The sequence below is a fragment of the Diadema antillarum genome, unplaced genomic scaffold, assembly GCF_040938485.1.
Source record: "Diadema antillarum isolate AM-2024a unplaced genomic scaffold, OU_Dant_1.0 scf00000128, whole genome shotgun sequence".
In the NCBI taxonomy this organism is placed as follows: Eukaryota; Metazoa; Echinodermata; class Echinoidea; order Diadematoida; family Diadematidae; genus Diadema; species Diadema antillarum.
Genome location: NW_027271017.1, coordinates 3157954 through 3170400, shown reverse-complemented (window position 1 = coordinate 3170400; position 12447 = coordinate 3157954). Strand labels below are relative to the sequence as shown.

The window sequence follows — 12447 nt, the reverse complement described above, 5'->3', positions numbered from 1 at the left end:
ATCAGATAAACTTAGAAGTCCTGTAAGAATGGTACGTTCTATGCTGAAAAATCATAAGGGGTTTCTTGGTCTCTCTCTCTCTCTCTCTCTCTCTCTCTCACATAGACACACACAAACAAACAACTCCTCGTCTCCACCACTACTATATCATCCTTTTGAATATTTATTGCTGTAATTCTTACAAAACTTTTGCTAGAACTACTGTTAAAATAAGCTTTGACAAAATGTTGCTTCCCATTTATAGTTCGTTTTTATTCTTTAGTCTTTCATTCTATCATTCTTGCTTTCATCATTTCTCTCATCTCTCAAGTTCTGCAGGGGAAACGTGATTCAGTATTTTCTTTTTGTAAAACAAATGGTTTATAAATCTTCTATGACGTTATCTTTCCTCACATAGAACTACAATGTAACTTAACGGCTTACCTCAGTAGACAGCGATAATGAAGCAACAAAACCACCACTCAACGGTGGTATTTTTTTGTTTTGCTCAAGGCGAAAGATAAAAAAGTTTACATTAATATTTGTCGTTGTAATTCAATTAACATAACTACCCGACTACATAATGTGTAATTTTATCAGAAAACCTAGAATGATCAATAAATATAAGACAAAAATTGTGTCATCTATGCTTGCAATCACAATCTCCTCATCTTGTATCAGAAATCAATTCAAAATGTCATTATCGTATGACTTCCATAATGAATATTTCAAATTGTTTCGAAATGTGTTTTATTTTTTATCCTCAAGATATCATGATGATGACTTAAAGTTGATAGTGAAATGGCAATCTGCATTTAAGGCAATTACGTTCCTTCGCTACAGTCATGGTAGTTTTGTGCTATATAAGACAAACATATCTTACTTTTGAAGTGTGCAACAAGATGAATTTATAGTGTACCTACAATGGGAGGAAATGGTGTGTTTATGATCGTGTAGCGTAGCCGGGGAGCGGTCAAAGAGCCTTAATTTTTGTGTCTACAGGTAAAACTGTAGACACAATAATGTATACTATGAGTAGCAGCACAGCAGCACCTTATTCAGATATAGCTCTCACACAGCCTATCTCATACAACACGTTTATATACGTGCATTAGGACTCACTCGGCGCATTAGAAACCAGGCATATCATTCTCCCAATCAACCATTGATACAGCAACCCATTCACAGGGTCTAGTATCAAAGACTACCAGTTGCAAGAAGGAGGCTGGTGTGGAAACGACAGTCCGAAATACGGTTCAGTGCAGCATTGCTTTATTGTAATTCCTGCTGTCTCAACCGATGGTTTTCTCTCTGCTATTATAAAGCTCTGTTACACTGGCCTAGTGGTTCCCCATTAATTTTGTAGTTATCACCAAAAAATGAGTGCTGTTGACCCGTACCTACCCCCAACCCAACTGAAACCTTGTACAGTGAGCTCGCGGTATTTATACCCTCTCGAGCCAGGATCACGTGACCAATCCTGTCTTTTTAACCCATCATGTATCAAAATGTATTGGAGTACTATACAACCCTACTTCAATGGCTTAATATTTTCTGGGCCCTTTTCCCCAGGGCTTCTTGCCTTTTCCCCTACTTTGGACACCGTTAACCTTGGTTTCTGTACAGGGTGTATCATAAAACTATAGGGTGTTCCAAAACCTTCTTTACAATTTCTCCATAGGAAAGCACAGGGGCACACTCTATGGGATTTTTACACATGTTCAGAAATTAAGGGCATGAGCCGCATATTTTAAAGGTGCTCATCGCGTTTTCGCCAAAATCGAAATGTAGCGTCCAATGCCACTTAATATGAAATCCAAAGGCAAGTTTCAGTCTCCGTGTTTCCTTTTGGTAATGTCCAAGAAAACTGTTCATCGGAGGAAAAACAAACAAACAAATAAATAAACAAACAAGCAATATACACGAATAAGGCAACATTTGAAATAATTGGATTGTAGATTCAAACTCTTTTGATGGAAAATCCATAGGCGAATGCTCGATCGAGGAAAAAAGTTCTGGTCCTATTTGACTTGATTTTAGGTTTAATCTGACTTGTAATATAGGGAAAGACGACACTCAAGGTAGTGTAGAATTCTACCATAAAGCTGCAATGTTTAATACGAGAATTTTACGCCAACAAAATTGCCTTCTGAATTCTAGTTTGTAGAGATCGCATGAGATGCCTTTGTTAATATGACAAAATTGTAACGCCTGGGGACTGCTCTCCTATAAGATCACAGTAACGTGTAACAATACAAGTTGGATGAAAGATTAGTATACTTCATTACTTCCTGTACCTGTTTGCAGGATCAAGTTAATTCTTTTGTGTGTAAGGTGATACGATTCATCAATGTCTCACGAAGGAAATTGTTTGAGACATGTGTCCTTGTCTTTTCTCACATAGAAGTAACTGATTTAGTTACCGCAACGGACGAAAATTTTGAGCAAACAACATCATCGCTGAACGGTAAGATATGCGTGGACCAGTTCCTTGTTTATAATGTTTGCAATTTCCGTTATCAACACCTTATTATAACTACCCGACTACAACCTGTTTTGTAACATGCAGTAATAAAACAAGTCTACAAAATGAAAGTAAAGTAAAAAGCTCTCCATGGCTGGAATATTTTGTTGTCGTCCGAATAGAAATTCGTAGTCTCACTTTCCCTGTACGTTTTTGATGTGTCAGTGTCACTTAACATGTTCAGATATTGATTAAAAAAAAAATGACCGTTATTGCACTACGTGGTTATCTATCAGGTCAAAGCAACATTGACTGTGATTTTGAATACGGCTGGCAGCAGTCGTATTATGATGAGTTTGACTGGTTCCATGAAAGGAATGATACCTCGTCGTTAAGCCCAGAGGGAAAAAAAAAATCATTCAAGGGAACAAAAAGACGTTTATGCCATTGAGAGAACTCATATGTATTTTTTTAAAGTATAAACTTCATAGTTTCAAATTCTTGTCGGTAAAAAGAAGGGGACAGAGGAAACCGCATCTAATCATGTAAAATACTTTCTAGGGTCCACGTCTGTCGGAATTCAAGTACGACTTGTAGAAGGTGAAGACGACACCCAAGGCAGAGTAGAAATCTACTACGATGGTCAGTGGGGGACTGTCTGTGATGACTCCTGGGATATCGAAGACGCCAACGTGGTGTGTCAGATGCTGGGCTTTGAAGGAGCCTCAAATTATTCTTGCTGCGCCGAATATGGACAGGGATCAGGTCAAATTCTGCTGGATAATGTCCGATGCAATGGCACAGAAAGAAACCTGGTAGATTGCCAACACAACGGATACGGAATACACAACTGCGGGCACCATGAAGACGCTGGTGTGGAGTGCATACCGACAGGTAAATGTTAAAATTTTTTTACAAATGTTAACACATGCACGCATGGGTGTAAATTACCTTGGCCTTGGGGAGAGGGATACTGCCCCCCTCCCCTTCTCTCTCTCTCTGTCTTGGACAAGGAGGGTTGGGAGGGATGGCTTGTACAATATCCCCCAACGAAATTTTTTAATAACAAATGCCAGAGGAAATGTAAATGTATCAATTTGGACATATAGCTTGACGTTCGCACCCCCGCCTTTTGAAAGCTAAACAGAGCTTAACAGTATTTCATCATTTAGGAGTTGCATATATGACTTTCTCAGGCGTCCTCTGCTTTGCTCGCTCGCAGGTAAAATTAACTTTACAGCAAGGTCCAAATGTTGAAAATGTAAAATACATGTACAATGTAAAAAAGGGCTATATGTAGGTATACATGCTGACGCACGCGACTCAGGAACCATTTGCAATTTGCATAGGTAACACAATTACGCCAGAATTGACCCCTCCCAATTTCCTGAATCATGCAGGAAACGATGATGACTCAGGGTACTTTTATGAGCATATTTACATGATTGATCAGGCGGGGGGGGGGGGGGGGGGGGGCGATCCTAAATGGGCAAAGGAACATTTGCGCCCCCCCCCCCCCCCCTCCACCATGGAAATCGTGGAGGCAAACATACAATGTATCATGTTCAGGTTTGAAAATGCAAAACGCTCCCCACTTCTCTCCCTCTCATTTCCCTGAATGCCGTGTATTTCATATCATTCTTACTCGTTTCACAAAAACAAGAATAAGATATAATTTAGGTCTTAATATGTAAAATCTCCCTCATGTGGTATAGGGCTTATCTCTCTCCCACACCCTCTCCCAACACAAATCCCAAATCGATTTTTATTTTCTTACTGTTTTAATCAGATAAACAAATCTAATATTTCACTATTAAATGGGTGCACCATCTTTGAATGTCAGGTCGTATAATGCAAACGATCAGTAGTGTGGGTGGGAATATCTCCTTCCCGAAACTCATATCCCCTCCAAAAACTCTGACTGCACCTTTCCCTGACTAATATATGATCTTATACATATCTTATTTGGACTGAAGAAATAGCCTCGAGGTAGAGAAATACACATACTTATGAATATTAGGGATTAAAATCAATAGTCTTTGAACAAAAAACTTGAAAAGACCTTCGACCTTATAGGCGATTATTCTACTTATATGGGAGGTGGATTTCAGCAAGGTTGACTAAATATCAAACTCAGGGAGAGAAAAAAATAAGTAATCACTTTTTGGAGTTCATAGAAGATTTTGATGAAAATCAATGTATTACATACCATTAATATTAGAGGTAATTTAATTCCCTATCAACCTAGTAAGTCAATATAAAGGGAGACTTTAACGCTTTAAAATTTGTCCTTTAATAAGGCGCAAAAGTAACTATTCAAAAAAATGACAAGTTTTCTTCCGTTTGGAAATGCCCTTCAAGATAACAATGATAAGAAAAAACGATATTATCACAATAAGAGACATGAAAGAATTAGCTAAAATAAGTTGTCGATCTCTTTATGCTTTATATTTATTTATTTATTTATTATGTGTTCTTTATACATAATTATATAGTCTCCTCAGTACATAAAACCGCTTTTCAAGAGAGTGTTTTATTCCATAAAAAAGATTTAAATAAAGTTTATAATTGCAACAAAATTAAAAGAAAATTAAAGGGAGAACACAAACAATTTCTGTTAACTCAAACTTCAAATGACATACATCGGGAGTGAAGGCATAACGATGATTAAATCACCACAGCATCTGTTTCCCGCTCTTTTAATTTCGTAATTTAAGAATTTATGAGACAAATTCAAGTACCAAATTTCATTTTGAATATTCCTAATCTTAGAAATCAATTAAAACTCCGATACCATTTTTTTTTGTAATGCTTCTTTTCTGATTTCATTTGAATTTGGATTTGACCGAAGATATTTCTTTTTTCCTTAATTGTTTTAAACTTCAGTGATCTTTTAAGCTTCAACGATATTATAAAGATCATAGATATATTGTTGCATCTTCAATCAGTTTTTTTTTTAATTGTGTTAAATTTGTCTTTTGTTCTTATTGTTACATGGAAGAGTACTTAGTTACAAAGTTGTTCTCTCATGCGTAACATTCCTCTCTTAAATGACTAACCAAGGTTGATAGCAAATTGAATTGCTTTCATATCGTACACTGTCATATTCATACACAAACTTTTAATAGAATATTCTATGAGAAATATAAACTCTAAAAGTTTATGCTTCTTCTTTTTTGCAGAGTGTATTTTTATTGATAAAAAGAAAAGTCAACTCTTACATCAAATATCAAATTTTCGATTTTGACATTTTCGGTCAGATAGGAAAAGAAGATACAGTAGGTCTCGATAGAAAACAAACAAACAAACAAATATAAGGTTCCTTTTTCATTTCATTTAAGGTAAAATCCGATTAGTAGGAGGAGAGGACTACACCCAAGGTAGAGTGGAATACTATTACGATGGTCAGTGGGGAACTGTCTGTGATGACGCCTGGGATATTCAAGACGCCCACGTGGTGTGTCGAATGCTGGGCTTTGAGGGCGCTTTGAGAAGCTATTCTTGCTGCGCCGAGTACGGACCGGGATCTGGCCCAATTCTGTTGGATGACGTTGAATGCAATGGCACGGAGAGTAACTTGGCAGATTGCCAACACAACGGATACAACATGCACAATTGCATTCACTATGAAGACGCTGGAGTGGAGTGTATACCGACAGGTAAATGCTTGACATTTTACATGTCTTAACACTAGCAAGTATTTACCAAACAGTTTATCCTGCATAAGATTTTGTCATCAGATAATGAAAAAAAGTTAGTATTCTAGAAAACGGTACAACGTTACCATCAGATTTATTATTTGAAGATAGTCAACATGTATAGCTCTCGCCTGGTAGAAAACTGAACGTTAACTGAGCAAAATGTATCTGATTAAGTTGTGTTCATGTTCTGTAACACAATCAGGAACTGTTCATGTAAAACAGATTACTTTAAGATAAAAATCGAAATAAAGAATACGAATAAGGTTGAAGAAAGTCCGTGTTAGTGGACTCCATGAAGCATTGTGTCTTATACCTTAAAGTAAAGTGGCAAAGTATACAAGTTCTACTACATAGCTGACTGTAAATTCTTGAATGGATTACCTCCATCTTATGTTCTATACGTCTTGGGTCTGGACAATCCCTGGGAATATTGTTCATCTGAGAATCTGGAATAAAAGGCAATATATTCATGAGTTATTATAGGGAACAATGTTAAAGCCTTTTTAAATGCACATCTATAAAAACATCTTGGAAACTTGGCAACTAGTCGATTATAGTTTATCACAAATGGCGTTATTAAAATGAAATCCAATTAAGCTTACTTATTTATGTGACTTACTTGTTTATATATATATATATTTGTAAGCACACAAATTCATAGAAAGAAAGGGGATAATGCCATATGTTACTACGAATACACATGATTTATATTTATTTCCGACTTAAATCATTAAAACACAATGTCGTCTCGTCAAAACTTCTGCATTTTTCTTCAGAAACAGTTATAACACTTTCTTCTTTCTATTTTTATTCTTCGACCACAGACACACCGCCTCTATCCTCTTTAAAAATATTGAATTATTTCTCAGATTTTTTGATCCCTGCGGGGTGAAAAGTAATCTTTAGAAAAAAATACATATTAAGGGATTATATCAGATCTTATCTCTTTTCAAATAGCAGTGACTGATTCGGTTACCACAGTGGACGCAAATACTGGAATACCAACTACACCCCCGCTTAATGGTAAGATATATTGTTTTGTGATCAGCATGGAAAGATGATAAATATATGAAAATCACTTTGTAATCACTTCAACGTCCGTGTCAACTGGATGTCATCTAGTTACATGCAGTTAGGAAACCTAGAAAACTATCAAGAAAAGTAAAAAAATGTTCGACGCTTTGTTTTGTTGTCTTCAAAAACCATAGCCACGCTTTTATTTGAAATTTTATCAAGTCTATAAGAATGTTAATGCAAAAAATGCATTTTTTGAACAATCGCTGGCATATTATAGGAAATCGCTTGCATATATCTTTATGACAATAATCTTATCCTGATGTCTTACTTTAGTGATGAAAGTGCCAAAGTCTATGTCAAATTGTAATAGGGTCAATAATAACAATCATGATATTGATATTAGAAGTCATAATAAAATTGTTGATTAACGGACTACTGCTCTGAGTGTCGTTACAAGTGTTGTCGGCCTATATCTGCGTCGGTCGTGCTTAAGACGGCGCCATTACGCTGAAAATGGTGTTCTGCACTGCACATGCGCGAGACAGCTATTCTAATTGTTCCAATGGTTGTATCGTCATTGCATTTGCGTCCTTTAAGTAAAGCTCGCAATTATGTGTGTCGGGACGCAGTTCTTCTGATAATTCCCAGTCTTTACAATTTCCTTCACGTCTATAGCAAATTCACTATGTTGAAAAGAAAGCAACTGACCTAACAGGAATTTATCACATTTGAGGCTTAACTGAAGGTGGCTCAAAATGTGATTTTTGTTTACGACACAGTGAATACAGAATGGGTTTTCTCACCTTATTGAAACGATTTTTCCCTTTCCTTGACAAAAATTGATTTATTTTAGCATAATTACGCTTGAAACGGATCTGTGATAAATAAAAAAAAATAAACGAAACCAAAGGATCGAAATACTTAATAAATTAATGAATATAAGATACAAAATGAATTAATAAAATGATTACATACATAAGAAATCGATATGTATTCCATCTTTTTTTTTTCCAAGTACATTGTTAGGAATTGGTACAAATACTATTTATACCAAACATTATGATTCTAATAGCTATGTTACTGATGAAGATCGAAGCGTATGATTTTTACACATACATAAATATTAGTAATATTCAAAGTCAATTTGTTTTACTTCATCTCCAACAAACTGAGAATACGATTTAATATCTGAGTATGCAAATACATGTAATGTTTCGAAATCAATGAATAAAGAGGATTATAGAAAAATAATATAAACTTCGTTTCTTAACATAGTTTGGTAGATTACGCCATAAGTAACATTATGTGTCAATTTTCTTTGTAAGTATTCTGCTGTGATCTGCTCTAAGTGTTCGATGTATTTCGTTTCTGAAAAAAAAAACTGAGGATCTTTCAGTAATGCATGATATTTGTTGCAAGAAAGTCATCATTTTGCTATGCTTCGGATTTTTTTGTACTTTTCTTTATTTCATTTTATTTCAAGGATCAAATTGCAATAATCCATATTCATTTAAGACTAGATTAATGTTGATCATAGATTTCCATTAAGAATATGTAATACGCTAGTTTTCGTTGTTCAAATAAAGGCAGACATGTCTTTTTCAGAACTGCTACGGCACAACATGGACTTATACCTTTGTACTTTCTTCGGCAACACTGACGGTTTGTGTTTTTGTTTCTCCCTTGTGGCCACAAATATCACGACGATAGATTCATGCCAAGGGCATTGTTGCGATGTGGATCCCAGCTTGAATTGCCAGGTTTACTCAGGCGGCTGCTACTGTGACGAGATTTGTACAAGCTTAGGAGACTGCTGTGCCGACTATAATGATGTATGTGAGAATGAAGTTACCACAGTGTACGAAGGTAAGACCAGTTAAAACAACAACAACAACAACAAACATCGTTTACATGGTGCAGTGGCGGATCCAGAGGGGGGTGTAACCGGCGCACGCCCCCCCCCTTTATTTTTCGTAAAAAACAAAAGAAATAAAAAGAAAAACAATGAAATAAAACCCGGAAGTGGCACCAGAAATATTAGTCACGCCCCCTCTTTAGAGAATTCCTGGATCCGCCCCTGATGGTGTTTACAATTTTGGGCACAATTATCTTCACTTATATAGCTTCTAAAATGAAAAGAGGCTAGGGACGACAAATTAGGTATTCTAATCAAGATATTATTTTGATAGAATTACTGCAACGTGTTGAAGTAAGCTTTTACAAATTTTTTCTTCATAGATTGTTCGTTTTCAAGATAAAATTCTCTGTTGCTATATTTTCTTTTCAACTGCAGTCTTACAGGACCAATATCCTTTATCTTTCAGACTCAGCAATAATAAAATGATCAGTATTTTTTTTTTCTAAGCAAATGGTTTTGGTTTGAAAAATGATTAATGTCATCGTCTCTTCTCATATAGAATTAACTCAATGGATTGTCACAGTCGACAGTGATAATGAAGCAACGATACCATCAATCAACGGTAAGATTTGTTTTTCATAACGGCGAAAGATAAATGCGTACATTTTCCAATGCACTTTAGTGAACATAAATATCAAATTGCACAATTTTATCAGAAATCCTATATTTGTTAATTAAATCGAAGCCTTAATCTGTCTCATCTATGTGTTGATAATCACCACGTCATTATCTTTTACAGAAGTTCTAATCAAAATGTCATAATCATGTGACTTTTAAAATGAGTAATTCAACTTCTAATCTTATTGATATCTAAAAGAAACAACTAAGGATATCACGAAATGTTTTTTTTTATCGATAATATTAAGATATCTATATGTGTTTGAGGACATTAAGCTTTCTCTTTATATTTTGTCTTATTAAAGACAAAAAAATGTTTTACTTCTGACGTGAGAAACGAGAAGAAGTCTTTGTGTACACTATAAATAGGAGGAAATTGTTTTTGTTTTTGGTTGGAAAATAGCGTTCGGTACTTATCCATGGGAAATAAAAAGGCAATTTTAATTTCTTTGGTTTTTTGTCGAGCCCATCGGAGGTGAGGGGAGACCTAAGGGATCGCCTGCGTCGTCTGTCCTGTCCGTCCGTCGTCAGTCCGTCCATCGTCCGTCCGTCCGTAACGCTACAAAAACTTCAATAACTTTTTACTCTGGGCTTCAGTTGCAATCAAACTTTGAGGGAAGAGTGGTCATACAAAGTTTCACATTTTACTATATATGAAAGTCACCTCAATTTCAAAGGTCACAGGCAGGGGTCAATGAACTGTAGGGCCCAATGTTAAGTCTTTATGGCGCATTTCTATCATGGGTCATAACTTTTGATCCATAACTCCATTTGTGACCAAACGTGGATGGTAGATGTCCCTTGGGGAGTGGATGGTCACCACAAGGTCAAAGGTCACAAGCATGGGTCAACAAACTTTTAGAGCCCAATGTTAAGTTTTTATGGTGCATTTTTATTATGGGTCATAACTTTTGATCCATAGGTCCGTTTGTAACTAAACTTAGATGGCAGATATCCCTTGGGGAGTGGATGATCACCACAAGGTCAAAGGTCACAAGCAGGGGTCAACGAACTTTTAGAGCACAATGTTAAGTTTTTATGACGCGTTTCTACTATGGGTCATAACTTTTGATCCATAAGTCCATTTGTGACTAAACTTGGATAGTAGATGTCCCTTGGGGAGTGGATGGTCACCCAAAGTCAATGGTCACAAGCATGGGTCAACGAACTTTTAGAGCCCAATATTAAGTTTTTATGGTGTGTTTCTATCATGGGTCATAACTTTTGATCCATAGGTCCGTTTGTGACCAAACTTGGATGGTAGATGTCCCTTGGGGAGTGGATGGTCACCACGGGGTCAAAGGTCACAGGCAGGGGTTAATGAACTTTAAGGGCCCAGTGTTAAGTGTTTATGGCACGTTTCTTTTTTCCCATAAATTTTTATCCTTTTATATCCCTTTTTATCTGTTATATCTCTTTTTTTAGCTGTTATATCCCATTCGCGTACAATTTTTTTGTACGCGAATGAGCGAGACACATTATGGCACTTGCCTTGTGTTTTTGTTAGTCCCAATGAAAGCTGTTCATTGAAGAAAAAACAGCGATACACCAATTGAGTCAACATTTGAAATAATTGGATCGTAGGTTTAAACTCTTTTTGATGGGAAATGCATAGGCAAACGTTCGCTTCAATAAAATAGTTCGGGTCCGATACGTGACTTGATTTTAGGTCAAGCCTGACTTGTAGGAGAGAAAGACGACACCCACCGGGTGTGTGGAATGCTACCACACAGCTTCAAATGTTACTGCAATGCGTTTATGCCAACAAAAGTTTTTTGTAAATTCAAGATTGTATATCGTGAGAGTATCCATGTCTGTGTTATATGACACTTGGGGACTATTCTGACTCTCAAGTGTGTAAAGGTTACAGGGTATTTCAGCGTATGATGTTAGATGAAATATTCTTCGGCGAACCTTCCGTAATATCTTGAGAGTCCAGCTGTTTTTCTAAATTGTTTTTTTTTTTTGGGCAATAAGGGTGATTAGATGTAATGTCTGACAGAGGAACTGGTTTCAGACATCTTAGCTGTCTTTGTCTTTTCATACTTAGAAGTAACTGATCTAAATCCCACAACGGACGGATATCATCAACCAGCAACGTCACCGTTCAACGGTAAGATTTTAGAGATCTGCTTCATGGTAACAATTTTCACAATTTCTGTTATCATCAACTTAATATAAGGATCGGACTACCCACTGTTTTGTAATATGCAGCATTCATGGAAGCCTGCAAATATGTAAACGAAATTAAAAAGTTTATATTGCCGATATGTTGTGTTGTCTTAAAAAAAATCGTTTTCATACTTTCCCTGTGGGTGTTTGATGTATCAATGTCACTTGATATGTCCAAATATATGAAGAAGAAGAAAAGACCAATATTGCACTAAGTTACTATCTCTCATGGTCAGGCAACATTGACTGTGACTTTGAACACGGTACCTGTGGCTGGCGGCAGTCATATTCTGATGACTTTGACTGGTCCCGTAACAGTGGATATACCCCCTCGTCAAGCACCGGACCAAGTGGAGACCATACAACCGGCTGTAAGCCCTTGTAGTATTTATTGCCTTTTTTGTAGTTACAGGTTTTTTTTTTTTTATAATGTCCATTGCACCTAATCAAAATTATGATCTGTTTGTTTGTTTGTTTTTCTGGAAAAAAAATGAAATCGCTGCCCGCTGTCTTGCACTGATTAAACATAGTTTTACGTACATGAAAAAAAAAATAAACAGATACTATTTTTGATAATG

General features: G+C 36.2%; 1 protein-coding gene across 1 annotated transcript in view; it reads left to right on the top strand.

The window, feature by feature from the left end:
- Positions 1-12447, top strand: part of LOC139720484 (scavenger receptor cysteine-rich domain-containing protein DMBT1-like) — a 101540-nt gene that overhangs the window by 54155 nt on the left and 34938 nt on the right. The window contains exons 19-21 of the mRNA XM_071631838.1: positions 3005-3337; positions 5785-6102; positions 12188-12240. Of these exons, the coding sequence (XP_071487939.1) occupies positions 3005-3337; positions 5785-6102; positions 12188-12240 (704 nt within the window). The remainder of the gene's footprint in view (positions 1-3004; positions 3338-5784; positions 6103-12187; positions 12241-12447) is intronic.